Source organism: Carassius gibelio, chromosome A21 (genome assembly GCF_023724105.1).
Source record: "Carassius gibelio isolate Cgi1373 ecotype wild population from Czech Republic chromosome A21, carGib1.2-hapl.c, whole genome shotgun sequence".
NCBI lineage: Eukaryota > Metazoa > Chordata > Actinopteri > Cypriniformes > Cyprinidae > Carassius > Carassius gibelio.
In genome coordinates this window covers 7,382,679-7,409,238 of record NC_068391.1, presented here as the reverse complement: position 1 = coordinate 7,409,238, position 26,560 = coordinate 7,382,679, and the positions used below count along the sequence as shown (strand labels likewise).

The 26,560-nt window shown below is 36.3% G+C and overlaps 1 protein-coding gene across 1 annotated transcript in view; it reads left to right on the top strand.

The window, feature by feature from the left end:
- The window catches only part of LOC127941611 (probable voltage-dependent N-type calcium channel subunit alpha-1B), a 91,000-nt gene that overhangs the window by 25,677 nt on the left and 38,763 nt on the right, over positions 1–26,560 (top strand). Inside the window, exons 4-14 of the mRNA XM_052536890.1 lie at positions 10,181–10,272; positions 10,395–10,547; positions 11,270–11,454; positions 18,638–18,741; positions 19,196–19,311; positions 19,659–19,748; positions 19,888–19,977; positions 20,271–20,489; positions 21,530–21,642; positions 23,184–23,296; positions 23,697–23,828. Of these exons, the coding sequence (XP_052392850.1) occupies positions 10,181–10,272; positions 10,395–10,547; positions 11,270–11,454; positions 18,638–18,741; positions 19,196–19,311; positions 19,659–19,748; positions 19,888–19,977; positions 20,271–20,489; positions 21,530–21,642; positions 23,184–23,296; positions 23,697–23,828 (1,407 nt within the window). The remainder of the gene's footprint in view (positions 1–10,180; positions 10,273–10,394; positions 10,548–11,269; positions 11,455–18,637; positions 18,742–19,195; positions 19,312–19,658; positions 19,749–19,887; positions 19,978–20,270; positions 20,490–21,529; positions 21,643–23,183; positions 23,297–23,696; positions 23,829–26,560) is intronic.

Genomic DNA, 26,560 nt, shown 5'->3' with positions numbered 1-26,560 from the left:
ACGTCTGCTCTGATGATTGAGGATCTGTTCCATCTACCTACATCCCACCAGCAATATCTGTATCAAGGAGCATAAAACGACTTCCTTATCTGACCATAAAAACTTAAATTCCTTCTCTATGGATGAGCTTCCAGAGACAAATTGTGCCAGGATCACATTGGCACCTTAATACCTGCTAGTGTTACATGCCAGTTACATTGTGGTGCCTGATCATAGTGTGAAATGATGTGGTTGACCTAGTTCAAGAGCATGAGTTTCTTGAGTTTTCATTGCGCGGTGGAATGGACTCCAGAGTATTTATTTGTTCCAGGTTAAATATAAGCCGAAAATAATTTAAACATAGCATTCAGTTTGTAGAAACTGTGTTTACTGTGCTAAGCTAAGAGAAGCAAACCATCTTAGTCTGTTTTATGATTCCCAAAATGGGTTAAAGACACTTTCCCAAATGTTTTATTATCCAGGCATTCAATTCTTGGGTGTATAATGAGTGACAGCTTGAAATGAAGCGGAGGCTAAATGAAATGCCAACACAATTTACATGGTCAACCCAAAAGCTTATTACTTTACCATTAACTATAAATTTGATGGAGAACGTCCCATCTATTTATCCAGTAAGAGTATACAAAGATTAAAGTAAGTTTTCTGAGGTGAGATTTGCAAGGGCACTGCTGAAAATGAATTGTGTACTAAAGCACTAAGTCAAGCTAGGCCATCAAACCCAGCTCTCACCACGACAAAGTTTCCCAAAGCAATCGACGTCAAATTAAACTGGGTCTAATTCATCTTCCCGTCAGAGCACTGATGAGCACTGGATTACGCCGACTCCTTTAGCGGAGAACATCGGAAGGGTATTCATCAGCCGCCAAGACGTCTGTTCCAATCACCTCCCTCTCATTCCCATCATCATCGGCATAAATAAATAATGATCCATCCATTGTGGAGAATAATTATTTTCATTATGCTTAAATATGTTTTCTCAAACGTAGGGCCCTGGGGCCTCTCAGTGCTTTATTGACCTGAGACTTGAATGTGACGCATAGGGTCACTGAATGGAATGGAAATGAAAGCTTGACAAAGATTAAAGCTCCCTGAGAGCAGATGGGTTTAAAATAAGATAATGATACCCCAGGGGAGGATTTGTCTACACTATTTTGCACATCGTCTCCTGTGTGTTTGTTATAATACTGCAAATTTGACAAATGAGCACAGTCATCATTATCTTACAAATAAACCCTGACTGGGTGATCAGGACCCCAACAAGCGACCCGAGGGGTTTTGCATCATTTTGAAGGTGTTTTTTTCTGACAATGACTGTCTGACTGTACAATATTACAGGTATTAGAATTCTATATATCCAATAAATAAATATATGGACATGAAATACTGATTTAAATCTTGTAACGGGCCAATCAGAATCAAGTATTCCAGCATTGCGTCTTGACTTTCCTGATTTTCTTCTCAAAGGTGGCAATTTAACACATGAAGAAATAATTAACTTCCATTTTATTTGAAACACTGGGCTGTATAATGCACTTGCAGACTGTCAACCACCTGTAGTGTACCCCTTCTGTTAAGGAGAGAGCTAAACATCTGACAGGAAGACGGAGTGAGTAATACATCTGTACTAGACGTTTGTTGTGACCTGCACCACAGGAAATGAAATGTGGACTTTATCTCGGCTGTTAGGGGCTCCCAATATGAGTCTGTAGAAAGTGAACAGAAGTGGGCTTTTGGAAACCGTAGACCTTCTGTATTAAAGGATGGTTGCACAGTGTTGTATGTTGTCGTCTGCATTAGGATTAAAAGTCTTTTTAAATCCTCTTATACTCCCTGAAAATATGGGGAGGATTTGTTTAATTAATCATGTTTAATTTAGTTTCTCAGGGAAGAACACTTTTCTTGGAAAAAGCAAATGGAGCAGCAAGGTACAGCATCCCCTATAAATGATATAAAAAATAAAAACAGACAAAATGAAACTGTTTTCAACTTTACTAATAACTGGAATGTTTCTGGAGCACCAAAGGCTGAAGTAATGGCTATAGAAAATTCAGCTTCGCCATCACAAATAAATAGAATTTCAAAACATGTTAAAGTAGAAAAGTTGTTTTGAATTGTACAAAAATGTTTTGAAATATTTGTTTTGTGCTGTATTTGATCAAATAAATGCAGCCTCCAAGCTTCTGAACAGTAATTGGTTTCTGTGGTCTGAAAAGCCACATGAAGAATAATGTTTGCAGTTTTCATTTGTTATTAAATCATTAAAATGTCCAGCTGAACTGCATGAGGAAACAGTTCTTTGTGTGTAAGTGTGTCTTTCCTCTCTCTGGATGTGTGAGTACCCAGCTGCCTTGCCAGTACAAATAATGAGGTATACTTGTCTTGGTGAAATGAGGGTCTATTTGGTGACTCGTTCTCAAAGTGTCTTCTCACTTGCAGCACTGAACTATGTCCTCATTTCAAATAGCTGCAACTTTGATGTCTTCCTTCTTTGTTTAATACCAGACTCTTTTTTTTTCTTTAAAAGCATGCTTTTTAAAATGTACAGTATATTTCATCTGAATACTGTATAATCACCCATTTTAGACTTCATGAGCAGCTTTTCTCTGGCTGTTTTTAAGTGCTGTGACAAATTGAGCTCAAAATGAAAACGGCTCTGAGGAGCACAGCTGGGGGAACACATTCTGGCCGATCAGTGGGCTCTCTATTCGGCACTTTGAGGGTTGTGTAATTAAACAGATGCTTTCCGGATCTGGTGTATGTTTGTGCAAGTGTATGGTCGTCTGTGAGGTCTGGAAATGCTTGACCCCCATTTCTAAAAATGATCTGTAATTTTCTTCAAACACTTTTTTGCTTCAGGACACAAATTTTGCCTTGAATATATATTGTTGACACACTAATATAAATTTAAATGAAATAATTCAGTAGATAGACATTAGTCTGGGGGAAAAAAAACAAAAATATAAAACTTTTGAAAATTGTTGTGAGATGTGAAAATTACATGATCTAGGACCTTGTAAATATTGTAAGTCTGTGCCTCAGCATCTTTTTCATCTGTGTTGTATTTGACATCTAAACTAATTTTTCTGTTATCTCTGTTCAGTTTAGTTTTGGTTGTGTATTATTTTACCTTGTGTTGTTTTTTAAGAATGAGGACATAAATGGTGTTGTGTCACCACAAACCTTTAAGCACATTGTCTGCACATTTTTTACTTTTATTTTTTTGTAGAGAATTAATATTTTTGGCTCCAGTACCAAACATCAAAGGGAATTGAAAGAGAATGGCCAAGTTTGAGAAGTTTGAGCAATGTTTTTAATTATTTTGCACATATTCAAGCTTCCTGTACTGGATCCAATGTCTATTGGCAATATCTCAGCAATTTATCAAAAGTGACAGTGAAGACTTTGACATTGCTAATAAGCTGGTCTTGTGAACTTTCAGTTCATTAAAGAATCCTAAATATCCCTAAATATAAAAAAATGCCACAACTATTTGATGATAATAAGAAATGTTTCCTGAGCAGCAAATCAGCATTTTAGAATGATTTCTGAAGGATCATTGACACTGAAGACTAGAATAATGGCTCAAGTGAAATACTTGCCTTTAGACTTTATTTCAATATGTACAGTAAAAGAAACTTGTTCTGCTGACATCTCGGTCCTGTGCTAGTCGACAGGTCATTGCTTTTCCAGGGTGACATGGTCAGCCAATGCTTTTAATTTCCTCTCATCCTGTCCTCCTTGGCAGAGCACTGGGGTCTGTAATGAGGTAATGATGCACACTGTGCCTCCCCTAAGGCCATGGCATCGCTTTACCACAAATGTGTTTAATATCATGGGACCTGCAATAACCAACAGACTCTTAAAAAAAAAAAAACACTAGTTGCCTATGTCTAGTGCTGAGCAGTAAACCATGAGTACGTCTTTAATTTAACCAAGCTGAGTGCTCCAACTCTTTTGTGTTTCAAATCAATTCTGGTTCATTTTAATTTGGATGTGACCGTAAGTGATGATGTCTGAGTGGCTGAGTTGTTTAATTTTTAATCACTACTTTTTTTCACTAGCTTGAGCCTTGTCTGTGGATTTACGGACAGATTGCAAACATAAAAGGTGGGCATTATCGCACATTTGTTCAACAGATACTGACTCCTCTCACTGACTTTTTCCCCAATTCACATCATCCGTTTAGTATCTCAGTGAGAATGTAATAATGTTAAGTGAAACAAAAGAGAAGCATTCAGTGGTGTTGTTGTTAGACAGTGCTACATCAGAAATATAGTTATAATGTTTTTTTTTTTTTGCTCTGTTGGTTATTTTCTCATCAACTTTTTTGAGGAAGCTCTTTTGCCATTGCATCCTTGAAGAAAAGGTTCATGCAAAATGCTAATTTTCCACTCAGTATAATATGCTATTATATAGAAATATATCATACTGAATAATTGTATGCTTCTGGTTTTTTATAGCTTGTTTTAAATAAATCCATATAAAACTCATTACACACATTAACTGAATTGATGAGTGCATGTTTCCCCCTTCTTTTGACAGAAAGGATATAATCTGCCCTAGTGACCTGTTTTATAGAAATTACTGGCTGATGCATCAGGGCAACCCTAGTCATGACTGAGTAACCAGGTTAAAACAGAAATAATTGTTGTTTCTTTGCATCTAAACACTTCGTTTTTCACAAGAGCAATGGTCTGGCTCAAGTAGATTGAGACCTAGTAATGGTCATTGCTGGAAGTTTGACATTCCTGTGTCCTCTGCATCCAGTTTATTCCAGTCTTGGCAGCCATTTTCATCTCCTTTTGTTCATGCAAGCTGGATGTGACTAATGGTGGAGGGGAATATAGAGATGAGTTTATTTTTTAAGGCATGGTTGTTGGAGTTGAATCAGGGGAACATTAAAGGAGCAGCATTAATTAAAGCCATTTAAGCAGAAATGGATGATGAGAAGAATAACAGGAAGGACTGATTGTGCTACGCACTCTTAGTTTGCTCTTTTAATCATGGCAATTCGGTGCACATGGGAGGTTTTAGCAGCAGTCGCCGATGAAGTGCCAGGAAGACAAATCAACAGAGACAAGGCCTCAGAGGACAAAAACACCTTCCTTTTTTTAGGTTTGTGTGTGTGTTTTATGTGTAATCTGTAGGGCGTGGGTGACGACAGGCTGCTTTTAATGTGTGTGGGCATGTGCGTAGGAGTGTGTGCTTTTGAGCAAGTGTCACATTCGAGTGGATAGAGTGCATCAGTATACAAGTGTGATTCAGTGTGACTATTAACTGCAAATCATTTGAAGCTCACTGTGTGATGCTGGTGCCTCGTGGAAGGCCAGATGACTTCATTAGTGCACTCTTCATGGCCAATCATGGCAATGCAACCCCTGTTTGGCACCCTAAAATGCCCATCCTTGTTGGTCATATGCCTCCGGACCTCTCCACATCAAATGTCTAATGCTGTGACCTTTGACCTCTTCTATTTTGAGCATGGTGCAGTGACGTCTTAATGTGAGCTAAGGAAGGTGAAATTGTTGCGGGTAATTCAGAGAGACATGGCAGATGCCAACACTGGCTCTGGAAGTGATCTATGACTAATTGATAGCAGAAGGGCTGTGTGGCTACACTCATTTTTCTACATTAGAGCAATCAGTTGTGGTTGACATTCTTCAAATAATCACTGGAACTTCAGCAGGACATTGAATTATAGAGATTTAGTTTCATACAACATCTTTTTATGCCATCTCCAGAGGATCATTTTGTTGCTCATAGGTTTCATAGCTCATTTATTATATCGTTATAGTGTAATTTCTGTGCTGCTAGCATCAACAAATGGCATTTTAAAAATAATGACTTTTTAAATATGTTTCCCAGTTATCCCAGCTTTAAACAACTAAAAATATATGTCTGTCTTCTAATTTACTAGGAGAAATAGAAACTTTACTGTCATACACTAACATTTAAAAGTAAGCATTTTTCTTTAGAAAGAAATCAATACGTTCATTCAGCAAGGATGAATTTAAATAGATCAGAAGCAACAGGAAAAAATTCTACGCGTCTTATCCATAGTCTAATCACGTTTTTGCATTGACTTTGTATGTAACGTTAATCTACTCGCGCAAATCGCTGAACTCGCGTTTGTTATGTATTTAGTTGTAAACCTTCCATTACTCGGATCTAATTAAACTTAATAAAACTATGACAACAAACACAACATTTATAAAACTTTATCTCATCTGGTAAATCCATGATTTATCTTTCCGTCTGATTGATGGCGGTCAGAGGTTGGGTAGAAGGCAACAAATCCCATCATTTCACGCTCTTTCTTAGCGTCATCAAACCGCGTGATTGTTATTGTTCAGGTAGTGCGCCCTCTAGTGGCATAAGAGAGTCCAAACTTTTCTTGCCAACTCCAAAAGTTTGAACAATAGTGTCAAAAATGGTTGAGTGATATTATTGTCTTCTGACCTAATGTCATTCCTCCAAAACAAGGATTTCAACTTTGCAGGTTAGGTACGGCACCAACAGAAAGCAACTGTATGAGTGCAACATTCGAAAGCCTGGAATTATACATGCACAGGATTTCACAGAACTGCAACTCAGATCATGTCACTTATGATTGGGTTAAATAACACGGGACATTCTGCTTGAAACGTAATAAAATGCAAAGATTATTCTGAAATAAAAGTTAAAATTTTGACTTTGCTCTGAGATTAAAATTTTGCTATCTTTGGCGCAACGATGACATTTTCTTTAGTTCTTTTTCTTAACTCTCCATTGGTCTATAGAAGAAAATGTAAACATTAAAGTCATTGAAGGGATCTCATTTGTGATTTGCCTTTACAACAGGTTGTCTAGACTCTTGTGAAGGTGTTCGACTCATAAAATTATAATTTGCTGACAAGTCTTCTGCTTGTGACATCTTCCAGAAACATTTCCCTTTGGATTCTGCTCAGGTTGTTCTCTAGTCTTGAGGTCTCAGTTTTTCTGTTGAGGTTGTAAGGTCACTGTGTGCCCAAGGCTGACTGACAGTTCTCATCTGACACTGGATGATCATCCGAAAGGGATAAGTCTCTTTCTAAAACGTGTGAAAAACCCAATTCTAGCATCGTGCAACAGTAATTACATCACAGCACCCTCACTGAGGGTGAGATTCTCACTCTCCACCGCTGTCTTTTCATCCTGTCTTTCAGTTTGTAGCACTGCTAAATGCAGCGTGACTTTAGCGGCTCATTCAGTCGAGTGCCACAGAAGTCAGCTGCCCCTTCGCCTCCGGAGTGGAAAAAAATTAGCAGCTGTCAATCACAAGTGTGCATTAGTTATGAACTGCTGTTATAGTTTCAGTTTTCATGAACAATCAGCCCATAACAGCTTTTCCTGGTTCATCGTCTGACTGCTGTCTTTTGTTAAACTGCTGTAAGTGCTCATTCTGTACTTCTATTGTCTATGGACTGATTGTGTGCAGGGCTAAATCTGCCAGTAGCTCATTTAATTGTTTATTTTAGCTTGGGATAATGCAAAGCAGGAGTTGATTGCCAATTTCTCAGGACAGCTTCATATTTTAAAGTTGGAGTTTTGCTTCAGGTTCTAGATTTTACATTGGACTCAAATAGGGTTATTATAGTAAACTACACACACACACACACACAAAAAAGGTCAGTTAAAGGACAATTCAATTTGTAAATAAAGTAAATGTTGATTGAAACCTGTGAATTAACAGTTAAGGCAAACCTTAATCAAACATCCCCCTGCTTTTTAAAATTATGTATGTATGTTTGTATATATTTATTTACTTTCTTGCTTTCTTTCTCTATTGCTTTCTTGCATTCTTTCTTTCTTTCTTTTTTGCATTTTTGTCGTGGCTTTGTGTCTTTATGTGAGGGTGTTTCTCTTTGACCAATAGCAGATATTGTTCCCCGCCATATTTCCTGTGCCCGAGCTTAGTGCCCTCATGCAGAGATTTATTCTGTCATCGATAAGCGGGATATTAAGAATCTCTCCTTTTTGCTGCTAGCTACCCTGCTACATTCAATATAAAAGTTTTTTTTCTAATAGTCTCTCTCCACCACAGGCACTTATCTTATCTTACCACAAAAATCCTATAAAATTATTATTTAGAAAGCTTATAAAAAGTGAAATCTTATAAGTTCATACTAAGTAATTTTCCCAATAAAAAGTGAATTAGTGTATATTGCTGTAAAGCCCATTCTTGCAGGTTTCCTACTTCAAAAGCGTGAAACATATTAAAGATACAAAAATTACTTTCAAAAATGTTCAATCCGAAATTGCTAGTACATTTCACAAATAATTAAACAAGACAAGTAACACATTGAAATTAACTCAATAAATAGATTTTTTTAAGTAAAATGTAGTCCAATAATCTTTTATTTACAACTTCTAAAAATAGTTTTTAAAGTATTACACAAGTTATTCATATGTTATTCGTATTTATTATACATTTTTAAATTATATTATAAGAGAATCTGCTTATTATAGCAACTGTTTATTTTTTGTTAAATACTAAATGTCACCATACCGTATATCTAAAAACTAAAATCTTCAGCTCCAACATACATGCATGCATACAGTATATATATATATACACACACACACACACACACACACACACACACACACACAAACCTTTTCCTAATATTTTGGGTAGTTTTTTCAACAGCAGCAGTGAAAATATTCACTGTGACATGCTGATTGAAGCAATAACTAACGTTAACGATGTAACACATTCACTATGTCACAGTTTATTTCACAGTTTGCTTTAATGAGATTTTCTGTTTCTCTGGAGTATCTTGGCTGTCCCTAGCATGTATTGCCTGTGAATAATATCTCTGACTGCACCGCTCCAGCAGAGGGCACTGTTGTTGCCACACAGGACTTTGCTTTTCTGTAAAGGTCAGCTTTGTTAAAAAAGAATGTTGAAAACTTTGCTAATTCTTCCTCCTCCTCCTCCTCCTCCTCCTCCTCCTCACTGTTTGGGTAGTGATTTAGATGGATTGTGGGGGTGTTATGCCAGCTCTATCATATTTAATGGGGCATGTCTGCACAGCCTCACAGTACTCTGAATGATCCCTCCACCCCAACCCTGCTGCTACCCTCTCTTCCCTATTCGCTGACATCCATCTTTCTTTCCCTCTCTCATCCTCTTATTCTTCCTTGTCTTATGGGTGAGTCAGATCATATGTCAGTGAAGAAAGACACTCCTCTGCCAAACATAAGAACTGTTACTTTTGTATAAGCCTTCCCAGTCTGCCTGCTGGAAGTGGATGATTGTGATTTAATGGGAAGATCTTATTCACAGCCACATTTGCACACATGACGTGTGGCTGGTTCCACTCCAGTGCTCCTGAGGACACATGGGCTCATGTGTGCTACACCAGCCAGCCACATTGCCTTGGCAACATCTAATGGCTGTCATCTCAGCGGTGTCACTGTGATGATGGGATTAGATTAGGTTAGGTTATGAATGTTATGAATCTTGATTATGTAACCATTCATGATGATTATCATTCATGCATTATAACCAGATACATAAAATAATATACAGAAAATAATAATATTATTTATATTATATATAAGATATAGAATAACCTACTATTCATATTGTTTTATGTACTATTTTATTTGATAATGATTTATTAAAATTAATTATCGAATAAAAAAATATAATAATATTGATTAAATAATATTATTTATATTATAAGATAAATATTTCAATTTAATATTTACTGCATAGCATAAATTAATAAAAAGTAAAACATGAATATTATAAAATGTGATCATTATAACAATTATTATTATTATTAATTCATTAATTTTGAATTAAAAATGGTACATAAAATAATATACAATACAGTAAATATTATTAGATTGTTACTTTATATACTATTTTATTTGATAATAATGTTAAATAAAACAGTAAATGATTAATAATACTAATACTACTACTACTACTACTACTACTACTACTAATAATAATAATAATAATAATAATAATGTTGAATTGAGATTATTTCTATCAAAGATGCAACTAAATATACAAGATTGGAGCAGGCCAAATGGAATAATTTAAGAATTAAACACCCCGTATTGCTAGGCCACTAATCTGGACTAATCATGTCTATGGTGGTCTCTGCTTTCTATTGACTTTAGCATGTTTGTGTGTTTGTGACAGGATTTTAACCACATTGGGTTCCCAGTTTGACTTAAGGACATTACGGGCCGTCAGAGTGCTGAGACCCCTCAAACTGGTGTCTGGAATCCCAAGTAAGTGTCTGGCTGTACAGTACACTTCCATTTAAAAATGCCTTATCAGACTTTCAGACATTAGAAATTGTAGACATTAATGGCTATGTGATTAATGTAACCAAATCTGTTTCTCTCTTTAGGTCTTCAAGTAGTATTAAAGTCCATTATGAAGGCCATGGTCCCCCTTCTTCAGATTGGACTGCTGCTCTTCTTTGCCATTGTTATGTTTGCCATCATCGGTGTCGAGTTCTACATGGGCAAATTCCACTTCACCTGCTTTAAAGAGGATAAAGGTTAGTTCCTGTTTTGCAAACACAAAGCTTCTTTGAGAGCACCAAGGAAATAAATCTTACAGTCAGAGAGAGAGAGAGAGAGAGAGAGAGAGAGAGAGAGAGAGAGAGAGAGAGTATGTTAAATAGAGACAACTCTGGAAGTTTTTTGCAGAGCTCTGTTTGGATTAGAGTTCATCTCAGGCTCTTTCTTGTGTTTATGCAAATACATTTATGTAATTATACTAAATATAAGTTAATTATGCTATTTGCATTTATAGTTTTTAAATATTTCTATTTGTAGAAAGTATTCTACACTATATTTTTTTAGCTGTATTAAAACTAGTATCATATCCCAGATATCTATATAATAAATCACCATGTCGCTTTTGATTCCCACTGTGTCCGTGGTGTGAGGGATCTTGACAGGTTGTTTATTTTATATGTGTGTGCTATTTCAGTTCAACATAGTGCATGTAATTAGCTTGTGTTGGTAATGAGTTTTCCAATAAGAAACTGAGTTGCTAACATGTGCTCAGCTGCTGCTTGCTTCACCCCTCAATCAGCAACATCGGCGGCTGATATACCTTAGAGAGAAAAAGACTGTGTGTGTGTGTGTGTTTGTGTTTGAACAGTTTGGTGAGGGGGTGTGGGCTAATTTACCCTCCAGATGTGTAATGATTATTATTGTAACGTACTAGGTAAACGCCTATAAATATTTATTTTCTGTTTGCTTGTGTGTGCAGGAGAAAAAGTTAGTGAGAACCCATGTGGAACCGAACCTCCCGCAAGATTATGTCCCAATGGAACAGTATGCGGTCATTGGACAGGTCCCAACTTCGGCATCACAAATTTCGATAACATCCTCTTTGCCATCCTCACAGTCTTCCAGTGCATCACCATGGAAGGATGGACCGATGTATTATACCATGTGAGTTGCTAGTAAAATTCCTCCAAAATGTTTGTGCAAGGAATGGCAATGATGACCACCACGTCATTACAAACCTTCATCATTCTCTTTCTTCTCTATACCAAACATAAAATGAGATGCAATGCTGAACATCAGATCAGCTCTTTTCCACAAAACAGTTTATATGCCAAATAACAAAACAATTTTTAACCAACTTGTTTTTTTGAAGTAAACCTGTTACTGAACCTGTTACTTTACTGCCCTATAAGCCATTGACTTCTCTAGGCTCCGTTTGTATTCAAAGCTACATCTTGAAATCTTAATGGGTGTTACAATGTGAATGTATTTGGTCTTGGAGGACTAGATCTGCTACACAGACTGCTCTAGAGCAAGTATGGACTTGCTACTGCCAATAGATATCTCACAGCAGCATATTTGTAAATGACATATGAGTAGCCATTCATAAATCTAGCAGATAGCAGATCTAGACAGGTGGTGCTGGGGGAGGTGGAGGGTTTTAGAAGAACTCTAATTGCACGCTGCAGCCAGCTTATAGCAAACATTGAACCAGGCTATTTAAATATTGACCAAACAAGTTCACTGGCTGCAGAATTAACAATTACATTATGTGATTGCTAGCAGATTGCAGGTAAAGGACCTGTAAGCCCATGCAATCCAACTGATTGCCAGTGGTAACTTTCAGATGGCAGTTTTTTCACTTCATCAAAACTTTCACAGATTTCCATGTCATTTTGGAACTTGGCAGTAATCACGATCACATGACATATAAGATAAATGTTAGCTATATTTTCGATACACTAATAAAAGTATTGTATATACTTCCCAGAAGAAAGAATGTTATAAAGCATTGTTAGACATTCATAGTCTTGAATATGGATGCGGGATATTGTTTGTGCAATCTCAGTGGATTTTCAATGTTTTTCTAAAAATGTTGTGTTGTGTTTTAGAACATCTGACAGTCTGCGTGCGTTCTGCTTGTCTGAGTGTTGAGCTCAGGAGACTTTCTGTAGAAGTGCTAGAATCTGTGTGTGTGTGCGTGGCGATGTGAATACAAAGTGGTAAAGTGGAAAGAAGTTTGCTTAGTTTAGTTGAAGATAGTTACTTTTATGATACTGTATGCAGGAATTCCGCAGCTATGGAAAACCCTACTGTGGTCATGTGTTTTTATCACAGGTCAGGCAGTCATTATAGAGACATGATGTTCAGAATAAACACTGGCATGGACAGTATACGTAACGCTTCCAGGGAGTGTAGTATAAACCCTGCTGAGTGACAGAAAAGACAGACTGCTGTAGTTTCACCTGATCCCCTTCTCCTCACAGTTTACAAATGTGTACAGAGCATCAAGCTGCCAGAACATGGTGTGGGGGAGCATATGCCACCCTGTTCCCACACCGCTCCCCCTCCCGCCACAGACTGAGACACAAATTATGCTAAGCTGAACTCAAACTGTACGCTGCCAACCTGTTTCTGTCATGTGTGGAGGACTGCTGGTTATGCTGATACCCTCTCTCACTTTCACCCAGCCACCCACTTTTTAACACATGAGCTCTGTTCCAAAACCCAGCGAGCCACATTGCTGTCTATTTCTTTCTTGCATCCTAACCATGATGGAACCTCTCAAATATTACACTAATATTAGGTTAAATAATCGTTTTTAATCATACTCAACGTTTTTCATTGAAATATACTCTTACTTGCGGGGCTCAACAGTAAAGATGATTTCTGCTTGCTATATTTACAAAAAAAAAAAAAAAAAAAATTACAAATATATGCTTTATATACATTTATGTAATTATACTAAATAGAAGTTAATTATGTTTTAATTTGCATTTATAGTTTTTAAATATTTCTAAATATTATTTCTACTCTTCTAAATGTTAAATTATTACATTTAATTATGTTCAGTATTATTACTTTAAATATTATCATTTTTCTAAACCTATAAAAAATACTTTTTTCTTTAAATGTAATATTTTCCTTGCAAAGAACATTTTTAATTCACATGTAAATGATACAGTTATTGTAATGATTAACACATTTGTTTTATACACAAAATGATGGCATACATGGTTAATTATCACTAAATAGTTTGTAATTCACAACAGATTCTTACTGATGCTACCATGATATTCACAAATATCTGTGTCAGCAATTTTATTTAAAATAAAAATAACATTTTGTAAATGTTTTTTAAATGTCAAAGAAAAACTGTCAATTGTGCATTTATTGTACCAAGACTGTGACAAATCTTGCAATTTGGACAAAACCTCATCTGTGTCGGACAGTTTGATAATTTTATGAAGCAGACCAGCTGAATTAATGTTAAAGAGCAGTTTCTCTACCAAGGTACAAAAAACCTTTTTCACAAGGCAAATTTAGCAAAGCTAAAATGTGTGAGTATCTTATTAGAATTGACTTAAGGGCCTCATAACCTCTCGAACTGCATCGGTGGCCCTTCTGGCATCCTACAGGGCCTTTCAAAACAACTTTTGTTCCCAGAATACTGTAAAAACCTGTCTCTGGGAGACCATAGCCAACTTCATAATTGTATTGCCAATTTGTAACTACTGGAGCTTGCAGTTAAACCCTTCCTTTTAGCCCAGGGGCTTCAATCCTATTTCTCAGACACTGACTCGTTTAGAAAAGAAGCTCAGTGCACTTTTTAATCCCACTGCATTGACAAGCAAAGACCTATAATTGGTGACAAATAGAGAGTAAATCAATATATACAGTGGGTATTGAAGAGACTTTAAAATAATCACATTTTGTTACTTTGCAGTCTGAAATGAAAACGGGCCAGTTTTTGTTTTAGCCTGGTATATTAATCAGTACAACTTATAACATTTTAATTAAATAAAAAATAAAAAACAGAATCAATGATTTGGTTTAACCACCTTTTGCTTTACTTAAATGTACAGCCTAAATAAATACAGCTGGATAAAACAAAACTGTGTGCATCTTCATTTCATGTTGCAAAGCAAAAACAAGTTATTATTTTAAAGGGGGGGGGGGGCGATTTCTTTATTATACCCACTGTATATTGTTCATCATAAGTCTTAGATCAAGTAACCTGTATGAGTGACATTTCTCAACGGCGAGCCAGAAGCAAGTTTAAAGTTTTCTTCCATCTTTAAGATGAATAGAAAACCTCTTGTATCATGCTTGTGTTTTTACATTTAGTTCAGACATAAATGACATTTTATATATAAAATTTGCCACTGTAATTAAGTTAATTTAGAGAAAAACGTCAAAGTCTATAATCAGCCTTTCTGTTAGTAAGTCAGAGAAACCGGTGTTCTGAATATATTTTTAAGTCCAAATGCTATGGAAGACATTGTGTGATATGCTGCTATTTGAGATGTTTTTTATGCTTGGAATCCAGGATGTATCACATCATGAAATAAGAAAAATAACAGCATTCTATTTTGTAGCTTGCAGTCTCAGAGTAGCTGGATAGTGACTCATTGGATTGATATCTTTATGGTGCTGGGATGGAATTGCACAATGGAATAATGGGATTGTCTGTAATATATTATATGCATAATTTTTTTTTCTTTCATATCCCATATGTTCATCCAATGCAGCCAATCTGTGATACTCTGATATAGATCCACATTCTATGATTCAAATCCCACCTAAACACAACCGGTTGTGTTTACAGTAAATTGAAAAATATTTTCTCTGTTGAGCATCACATTGTAGCTCAATAAATGATAGACAGGCAGAGGGCCAGAGGTTAGTGTAAGTTTCTCAACCTAAGGCGCTCCACTGGTACACTATCCCCACCCAAAATGAGCTCTGGCCCACAAAAGTTGGCTAGGGCGGAGTACTCTGCTAATGACATAGCAGTCCTCATTTCATGCCTGTTAGTTTTATTACTCTCTCGCTGTGCAAGAGATTAATCGCTTTCTGCTTAATTAGCACTGCTGTGTCATGCTTGTTTGGGGATTCTGGTCAGATCCCCTCTGATGGAGCAACACTACCTGTTTGATGAATGTTGCTGTTGTTGCTGAGAATAAAATTATTGATTTATTGAAAATTATTGAAAAATTTTAATATTGAGAAAATTGCCTTGAAATTTGTCAAAATTAAGTTTGTAGCAATGCAAATTACTAATCAAAATTAGTAAAAAGTTTTAATATATTTACGGTAAGAAATTTACAAAATATCTTCATGGAACATGATATTAACTTAATATCCTAATAATTTTTGGCATAAAAGAAAAATCAATAATTTTGACACATACAATGTTTTTTTGACTATTGATACAAATATACCCCAGTGACTTAAGACTGGTTTTGTGGTCCAAGGTCACATATAAAAACATGCTTGCTGCCCAAGATGAGATATTATGTGTTCTGTACCCCTGTATGACCATCAGTTAATTATTATGTTACACTAAAATGTATAGTCAGACAGTCAGCAGCTGTCATGCTATTCTAGTAGCCTGTGTGTGTGTGTATGTGTCGGTGTAATCAGTGTTTTTGGTCTTGTTACTGCGGGTTGAGTCACCAGGCCTCTGTGCACCTTGACCCTGTCAGCCGGCCGTCCTGGGCTGTCAGACCCATACCTGAGCTCATTAAACATCTTTAAAAATAGCCCATTGTGAGCAGGATAGAGTACAGCCATATCTGAATGCATGCAACATTGACTCTATTTAAACCTTTTTCCTTCTTTCTCCCTTCCCCTTTTTGGATATAACTTATTACAGTGCCAGTGAAAAATATTCACAGATGGAAATAAAGCTGTGCAATTAATCGAAATGCAGTTCTGATTTCAATTTTGGCCTCCAATGGTTATAAAAATGCTAGATAAAACGATTATTGCATCTCATTCCGCACCTTTTTTAGTGGTGCCCTTTTGCTCCTCCATAAAAACTCAATTGTACATGCACATCAGTAAAATCATGAAACATGACTTCTGCAAAATGGGACATAAGTTATTTTTTTGTTACTGACTGGACTTTTTTTGTTATTGTTGTTATTTTTGCTATTATTAGTTGCCCTAGTATTCTGGTATTAAGAATTGTGATATTTCTCTAAATCTCTAAATGTTTCAAAAATGTAGATGTCATAGCAACCTTATTTACAGAATATGTATTTTTGATATATATGGCTATTAAATCACTCATATAAAGTTTTGGTCATGTGACTCACTCATAATCATGTTAGGTAATCATGATTACAGTATTGATCAAAATAATCATGATTATCATTTTTGCCATAATCGAACAGCCCTAGATGAAAATGCATGTCTTTTTCAATCTGCAGTCCAGTTGAACCAGGAGGCCAGTGCAGTTTAATAATAACATACTTGTGTGCCCAAAAAAGGTGCAATAAACATTGAACAATGATCAAATGATGGAGAAAAACATATCTAAGCATACATCCAGACCCACAGTGCAGTCAGAACAACTTTCAGCCTTTTAAAGAGTGCTGTGCAATGCTGTGTAGTTTCAGTAAAGTACACCACATTATTCATTTAATGAATTAGATGCTAAATCAAATAAATGATGCAATTCATTCTTAAATTCTGAATGCATGCCACAGCTGGGAATGATCTTGAAATGAGAGGAAGAGAAAGAAAAAGATATATGGTCATCATGATATCAGAATAGCTTAGCTTATAATATAGTTTGTCCTTCTAAGGACTAAATATTACTCTTAGTCTGTAATCAGTTGATCTGACACTTTATTCAGTGAATATAGCTTTATGATTATAAATGTTGAAAGTCTGAGTAGAAGATGTATGTCTGTGTGCTGTGTTTTAAGGAGGTGTTATAAAAGCATTTAAGGATGGAGTAGATTAAAAAAGATAAAGTACAATGTCACATTAAAACAGATTGTGGGGAATATGATTTGTGTGATTTGTGTTTTTTTTTTTTTTTTTTTTTTTTTTTTGCTTTTTCATTTTGATAAAGTAAGTCTACCTGCTTGGCTGCTTTTCCTCCCTGCTGCTGTTTGTTAAGTAGCTCTGGACTTTGAGCATATGTTGTTATTGGCCTATCTCAGATATGCTTCATCTAGCAGAAATGATTGACTTCTATTTTCAAAACTGCCTTGGCTGGAGTTTACATAAACTTTCAAATCCAGTGTTGTCTCTTTCACAGTCGTTTCATAACCCCTAGGGTTTGCTATGCCTGATTTCTCTGCAGAACCTCACTTTAACCAGACGAGACATCTGTCAAAGGCAGATGCTTTAGTTTTGCCGCATGGGCTGCTGGTAAATACCTGTTCCCATTGTTTGAAACAGAAAACTAGAATACCTAACTGGAGTATTATTTTTCCTCTCTCCTTCTTGATAGTATAGTATATAAATAAAACAATGCAGTTGTTGAAATACTGTTATGTACCTCAAAATTTGATTGCATAGCATATGATAAATACATATTCTGGTTTGTTCTTGTACATAATGTCTCTCCTGTTTATTCTGTTTATAGATACTAAGCCACTTATATTCTGTCTTGTAACTCTGCATTGATGAAATGCTTTGACATTCCTGAGAAATGTAGTTCTCTGAGTAGTTCCTTCTCGAGTACAAGTGAGTATAGGCGGGCTCATCTGGGTACTGAGCATTAACTAAGAGACTGTTTCACACAAGGTTCCCATCCTCCCCTCATGGGAGCTTTTACCTCACTGTTGCTTAATGAGGAGTGAAATGACTGAGTGTAGGTCTCAAAAGCACCAGCATGCAGCAATACTGAGAGAATCTGATGGTGAAGGAGAAAGACTATGTATCCTAACAAAAGACATCTGGTCATTCTTTTCTTTAATGTAAAAGTAGGTTTGTTGCTGACTTCTATACCTGCTGGATGATGATGCAAGTTTTTAGTAGAATTATTTTGTGGAGGACACACACACTTGCTTAATCAAGCTACTTCACCAATGAGCACACCAAAGCTGAAGTGAAGCACTCAAATTGTCATATGGCTTTAGAAGATTTGAATAAGTCGTGTACCAGTTTTACAATATTTGTATGGTGCTTTTGCATACTTTAAGTACTCTCTCGTTGTAACTGCATGGACATTAACATGTTTTCTATTGCATTTTGTTTAAGAAAGAAAAGTAAAATAATGCAGAATTTCAGTTTTGATTGAATCAGCTATTGTTTGTTGGATAATATTGATTGTGGAACTCTAAAATACTCCTTTACAATACTCACTGTATATGTTTACACACAGGCCAATGATGCCTCGGGGAACACCTGGAACTGGCTGTACTTCATCCCTCTCATCATCATTGGCTCCTTCTTTATGCTTAACCTCGTCCTGGGAGTCTTATCAGGGTATGTATGCATTTGTTCTTTTTCTCGTTAGAATCTAGTTTTGTAACAAATATTACTGAACTTTTGTATTCTAGAAATGCCTGCCATTTCACAGTAATATTATTGTGATTTATTTAATATAATCTTTTCTTTAGTTTCCTTTATTCATAAAGCACTTTCATTTTGTCTGTATCATGACTGTTTATTTCAGAATCAAGTTTGTTATTATTATTATTATTATTATTATTATGCATTTGGCAGACACTTTTATCCAAAGCGACTTACAGTGCATTCAGGCCAACATTTACCTTATATGTGTTCCCTGGGAATCGAACCCACAACCTTTTGCCACTGAGCCACATGAACACTACTATATTCATTAACATTTGTTCCATAAAAAATTCTGAATGTACAGTATGCTACTTAAAATAATTGTTTCATAATGTAAAAAGTGCATTATTGTCTTTGCTCTCAGGGAGTTTGCCAAAGAAAGAGAGCGAGTGGAGAAGAGGCAGGAATTCTTGAAGCTTCGCAGACAGCAGCAGATTGAGAGAGAGCTCACTGGCTACCTGGAATGGATATGCAAAGCAGGTATGCCTCACTCCACTGTATTCATATTTTTGAATTCTTTTGATATACATCTGATTCTGAATAGTTTTCGACTGTTATACCTACATTTCCTGGGATTTACTTTATAACAGACAGGATTAAGAAAATCTGGAATCTTCAAACCATATGATAATTCTCAGCATTTCCTTTTATTTTTGCAGAGAATGGTGCAACATGGATTGTGAATAAATTTTGTGCCAAAAAAGTGTACTTTTTTTTATTTTTGTCGATGTTGTTGCATTAGACTTGAACATGAACAAGCCTTACATATTTACAAAATACTGCATAAAGGTTTTACTGACACTCTTGCTGATACTTATTCTTTACAGAGGAGGTGCTGTTGGCGGAAGAGGATCAGAAAGCTGAGGAGAAATCCCCTCTGGATGGTGCGTGGTACAGGAAGAAACAGAACAACTCAGGTGAAAAGAGGGTTAGAGGGCTATGTCCCTGAGGCTGGTTTACCATAGTATCCTATGATAAACCAGGCCCTTAAATGTGATCATGATTGTGTGTGTGTGTGTGTTTGTGTGTGTGTGTGTGCGCATATTTTGTTTTCAGTCCTGAAAAGAACGAAGAGCAGGAAGGGTAGGAATGACCTCATCAGTGCCGAAGAGGGAGAGGAACGTTTCACAGACATCTCCTCTGTTGGTAAGCATTGACCTTTGACCTTCAGGTTATCAGGTGACTTAAAAGCAGTTAAGTTTGAGAAGATACTTCCTTCTATTTGAAATGTAAAAGGCTGATAATCCTAAACACTTATGTGTCTTAGACTAACTCTTTGATGAATAAAAAATGCATCACCACTGAGCTGTATAAAATACCGTTCATATTCTTGTCTGTATTATGCATTGTTAGATTAAACATGAAGTTACAGTAGTAGCTGTGTGATCACAGTTTGGATATCTTCCCTTGTGTACTGAATGTATTTTTCATTTTTCTAGCACCACCTGGATCGCCTTTTGCCCGAGCTAGCCTGAAGAGCTCTAAGAACGATAGCTCCTCGTATTTTCGGCGAAAAGAAAAGAGGATACGCTTTTTCATTCGGCGGATGGTGAAAGCGCAAAGTTTCTACTGGATCGTTTTGTGTTTGGTGGGATTGAACACAATGTGTGTGGCCATGGTTCATTACGACCAGCCAGAGTGGCTCACCAGGGCCCTGTGTAAGCAAAGCAAATACAACATTTATTCATATACTGTGTAAAAATGTTAGAATTTTGGGGGTATTTAGTTTGCCTTTTTAGCATGTCAGTTTTTCATGCAGCATTACTTGCAAACATGAAAGATTTGAGATAGACGTTTAATAGTGTCTCATTTCAGTTTCTCAAACATAAAACTACTTGATCAGTTTAATTAATTTCTGTGTGTAGTTTAAAGTAGTTGAAACTGTCAGTTTCAGTGAATAAATTCAAAACTGATTCATTGTGATGTGTTTGCAGCATCACTCAAAACGTAGTACAGTATGTGACATTTTTGTATATTTAGTGTTATTTATTCATTTCCTTTTTTTTAAATTTGCTTTTATTTTTAAGTTTTTGCTTCATTTTAATTTTAGTTTATTTATACATTTTATTAAGTGTTTTGTCATTTTTATATTCTTTTTAGATATATTCTATTTATTTATTTTAGATTTACTTTGAGTGATTTCAGTACTTTAGCCTATTTATTTTTAATGTAATATTTAATTAAATTAATTTATAATCATTTTAGTTTTAATCAATAGCAGCAACACTGCATGTATTAAAATGCTTTAAAAGTATTGTAAAAGTTTAAATATATGCCGGTAAACATTGATGTTCATTATTGTGTATTTTTGAATTGTAATAAATTGAAGATTTAATTAAATCTTTAAACCATAATCAAATAAGATTACATTTGTATTAATATTCATTGGTATAATAATAGATCCTCTGAGCATATTCGTTTTTCTTTATCAATTTAAAATCATATGATGTAAATAAATATTTAGATATAAATGCATTTCAATAAATATTACTTTAAATATTGAACCTATATATAATTTATTTAATAATAAAAGCTTATAGTGAAGATGACAAAAGGCTGAAAAATATTGATATATATTTTTTTTAGCTGTGTTGTCCAGCTCTGCCTTGTAAGAGCATTAGTTTTGAAGGTTTGTGTGGGAAAAGCTTGGGTGTTGACAGATAACCTAATCTCTCCTTTCATTTCTGTGGGCTGTTAGACCTGGCAGAGTTTGTATTCCTGGGTCTGTTTCTGACAGAGATGACTCTGAAGATGTATGGCCTGGGGCCCAGAAACTACTTTCACTCCTCGTTCAACTGTTTTGACTTTGGGGTGAGTCACAGCACTCATGATTCAGACGGACCTGTGCGGTTGCATCCAGTCAGTCATTATCAGCCACTGTGATACTTATGTCTACACTGAATCACCACAAGGCCGTTCATGAGTTGTAGCTTAGCCAGCTTACTCACATTCACTCCAACTGTGATTTTCTTGATATATTTTATGTGTATTCTAGTTACCTTTTAAGATACCGTATTTTCCGGACTATAAGTCGCACTTTTTTTCATAGTATGGCTGGTCCTGCGACTTATTGAGAATGAGAAGTTGTCGTCATAGCACAAAGCCCCTCCCTCGATATCACGGTCTCCGCCATGTTGGAAGGATACCAGCGGCGAAACAGGATTGTTTACATGTGTTGTTAAGAGGAGGTTCTCGCAATTCTGCACTGTTTTACCATGCCTGGAAGTTACTGCTGCGTTAAAAACTGCTGCAGTTCCTCACACGATACATATGGAAAACATAGGAACAATGGAATACAGTTTTTTTTAGGTTACACCAAGCGCAAAACAGCGGTATTTGGAGAAGCTCTCAAGCGGCACAGAGACCTGGACTATTCACCTCCATGCACACATATGGACATTGGGAATTATATTGTTTTTGGTTTAAGTTACTACACAATGCAGGAGTTTAAAAGTCTTTGGAAAGTTACGAGGCTTTCTGTTGTGGCTGGGTCCATCTACAGCAGGTAAAGAAAACAGTGTTGTACTGGCCAAAGTAATTTTATTCACATGCGTTTTAGCGTATTGTAATTACATTGCATTTAGAATGCACTTCTTGACCAAAATGACAAAGTAATTAACTGCGACTGAACACTAGATGGTAACAAGATGTTCAATGTATACGAACGTTTCCAACATGTTTTGATGTAGGCTAAAGCTGTGTATGTTTAGTTATAATTTGATTTTAACCCAATGACACATACTGTATCCGTCTCGATCTGTTCCGCCGACAAAATAAATGCACAAAAATGAAAGCGCTCTGAAATGTTTAGTCGCGCCTCTGTGAAGTTCTGAAGGCATTGCCCCTGGCAACCGATAGCGTATCCTGCCATCAGGGCCGACCGGCTCAGACCCCTCCCAAATCAACCCAAATCGGCACGTGACTCCTCAATCTCAATAGTCAGGTGCGACTTATTTATCAAAATTAATTTGACATGAACCAAGAGAAATGAACCAATAGAAAACATTACCGTCTACAGCTGCGAGAGGGCGCTCTATGCTGCTCAGTGCTCCTGCAGCCTACACTGAAGACATATAGCGCCCTCTCGCGGCTGGAGACGGTAATGTTTTCTCTTGGTTTTTGGTCCTGAATAAATGCGACTTATAGTCCAGTGCAACTTATATATGTTTTTTTTTTCCTCATCATTACTATTTTTGGACTGATGCTACTTATACTCAGGTGTGACTTATAGTCCGAAAAATATGGTATATATTTTTTTTTCTGGTTAATATTTTAATACATTTTATTTAAATGAAACATTACACAAAATAAACTTGTATAACAGAGATTCTTGGTGATTTTTGATTTCTCAGGTAATTGTGGGGAGTATATTTGAGGTGGTGTGGGCAGCGATCCAGCCTGGTGCATCTTTTGGGATCAGTGTTCTGAGAGCCCTGCGCCTGCTCCGTATTTTTAAAGTAACCAAGTAAGTAGATGAATACACTCCTGTATTGTGAATGCTTTCAAACCTGGGTTAGGTCAAAACAATCACATATCTAAATATTGCAACTGATATTGCACTGATAATTAAGATCAGGAATTCCTGGTGCTTTAGAATAAACCACATGACCAACATTTTTTACATAAAGTTTAATAATGCCTATAATAAATCTTGACATGTTGTCCATCACAAATGTGTAAAACTAATGAGTACTATTTTAATATTATTGATTTTATTAATAAAAAATAGAAAATCAATAATATTATAATAGTATTCATTACTTTTAAACATTTGTGTGTGTGTGTGTGTGTATATATATATTTAAAACATACAACATTTTATTTAAAGTTAATTCTATGTGTTAATTTTCTCTCTCTCTCTGTAGGTATTGGAATTCTTTGCGGAATCTTGTGGTTTCACTGTTAAACTCCATGAAGTCCATCATTAGCTTGCTCTTCCTCCTCTTCCTCTTCATCGTAGTGTTTGCCCTGCTAGGCATGCAACTCTTTGGGGGCCAGTGAGTGATTTCTAAAATTTTCCTCCATTTTTCCAGCCATTTCTGTCCATTTCCCCCTCTGGAATTAAGAACAAAAAGTTATTTTATATGCCCAATATTCTTCACCAAACAGTGTGCAGATTAAAAGGTATAGACAACCTGGGCCATGCACTTTTTAAATAATTAATAGGCATAACCTTTTAAAATGCTTATGGTTCATATAACTACAATCACTAAGTGACTGTGCTTGAGCAGAGTCTGTAAAGATGCTGGAATTGTAAATCTGCATGCATCCTTATGCTTTATGACCACAGCAGGCCTACCATGAAGCTCTGATAGAAGTTTCCATAACACCCCTGTGGCATCTGCTGCAGAGCAGTTTTCTGGAGCTGATCTATAGTCTAACTGTGTGTCTGATGTGTTCTTCTGTTAGACTGAGATCAGCCTAGGCTCCATCTGCTGGGGTACTGCTGATTTATCCATGAACAAAACTGGTCACAACATGTGCTTAACTGTGCAGCCTCATTTATGTAATGGGGTTGTAAAATGTCTCCTACTGTCAAGTGCAGATTTGGGGACACGTTTTAATAATCTTAAATTTGAGTCGTTGTTGAGAAGAGAAGCTCTGGAGAGATTAGTATTTTCCTCAGACTTCCTGGACACTGGCTGCATCAAAAATCTGAAAATTCTTTTAAAGAAGTAATTACTGCTTTCCCATTGAAAAAAATAATAATAATAACTTTCTTTATAGAATGAATGTGTGTAGTTTGAATGTATTCTGGATGTACTACATTCGTCATTTTTCATCGTCAAGTGACCTACCAGCATCATTTGTGTCACTTCACTGCTATTCCCAAATCCTCTCCCGTAGCCTCCTGGAATAGTAAAGTGTCCATCAGATGCACAGTAAGTCATCTGGGTACTTTTTGCCTCCCATTTTATGAATACTCTGAAAATAGATGCTAAATTGATTATACACATAGCCACTAAAAGCATTTTTGGTATTATAATAAAAATTTTTTTTATTATTTAGTGTGTTTCTGTTGCCATCTTACATCAATTAATTCTAACGGATGCATTTTCAGAATATCAGTACTTCCATCCATCATCTTCTCCCTTCTTTTCTGCAATCCTTCTGCCCTCGTGCCAGCTCTTGTGAACAGAGAGAGTGATTCAGCGTGCCAAAAGGGATTTAAATCTACGCTCAGAGAATTGCCGAGCTGATTATGCAGCGTGTCTGCTTGCTTTAATGAAGGGCACCCCGCTGACAAGCAGTGTGATGAATGAAAGCTTTAGTCATCATCCTTCCTCTTTCTCTCCCTTTTTTTGGCATTGGGCTACACATAGCCAATATAGTGTAGCTAGCAGGCAGTTATAAACTGTATCTGTTTAATACATTTTGCTGACCAGCCAAACCTCTTGAGCACAATGGATTGATATGACTGGATGAATCTGGAGTATAGTGATAGTGTTAATTTTAGCATTGCAGTATGGATGTTCACTGACTTATAAGTGTGAGTTCTGCACAATTCTGTTGCGCTCCATGCAGCTGCTTTTAACGCCAGAACGCGTTCTGTGTGAATGGCTGTTAGTCATCAGAGCCAGACCCTGTGTCTTAAGGAAGAAATGCATATTCAAGAGTCAGAAATCGTACTCATGAGTCACCTCTGCCCTTCCAAATAAAGATCACTTGCACTAGTAGAACTATTTTTAATTTGACAGCATTTTTGATCTTCATTCTTGTTGATGTGTTCTGATAGGTGGTCATCTTGTGCATGTTGTGACGTCAGTGTACATGCACATCTCCCATTCCTATTTAAAGCCCACAGGGTCTGTTGGCATTAGCTCACCTGTCTGTGTTTGTCGGCTGTGTTTTTAAAGTCTTGTCAAATGTCTTCAAATTTGTTAAATTACTGTCACGCAGATTACCAGTCTTTGCTCACTAAGTTTTCTGACCGTCTGTGCCTGTTAAAATGCTTTAAGTGAAGTTGATTTTTTAATTCTTGAATGTAGAAATGTCTACTGTTGATATAACCAACTTGGTTATGTAAATTGGAAGAAGTGTTTGAGATCTTACCCTCCAGCAGAACATCCTGTCAAATGAGCCTCTGTCAGCATTTTCATCTTTTTTTTTTTTTTCTTTAATTTTAAGGGCCCAAGAGCACTGAGGCACAGAGTTGCTCAGGTTTGTTCTCTGACGTGTTTGCATGTGTAGGTATGAAATACATTTGCAAAAAACTGTTAGACGCTTCACTGGCAATTACAAAATCAGTTTTATTCTTTGTTAATTTTTGCTTTTGCAGTTCTGTGTGATCAAGCACATTATAAGCTTCTTATACTCTACGAGTGAACAGCCTTTTGTTTGTGCGAGGATGCAATAATGCATCTAATGCAACTTCTGTTGGAAACCTCTTTATGTTTAAGATGTAAGGCTAGTTCGCACATCCCACGACAAGCCAGGACTGAATGATAAATCCTTTCCACCATCATTCACTGTTGTGAAAGCAAGCGTGCTCTGAATCTCCTTTATGAATGGATGAGTCACCAATGTGTTCTCGTGTTTCCCTTGAAGACCAGACTGTGAAAGGCAATTTGGAGAGAGTTAAAGATGGCAGGACTGAAAGAGAACTCTGAAATCTAAAAATAAAATGCTAGAAAGAGGAAGAGAATGATAGGGATGGATCAAAAAAAGAAGAAAACTGATCCTCATGGTCATTTCATCTGAGGCAAGGACAAATATTTCTTGCCTCACG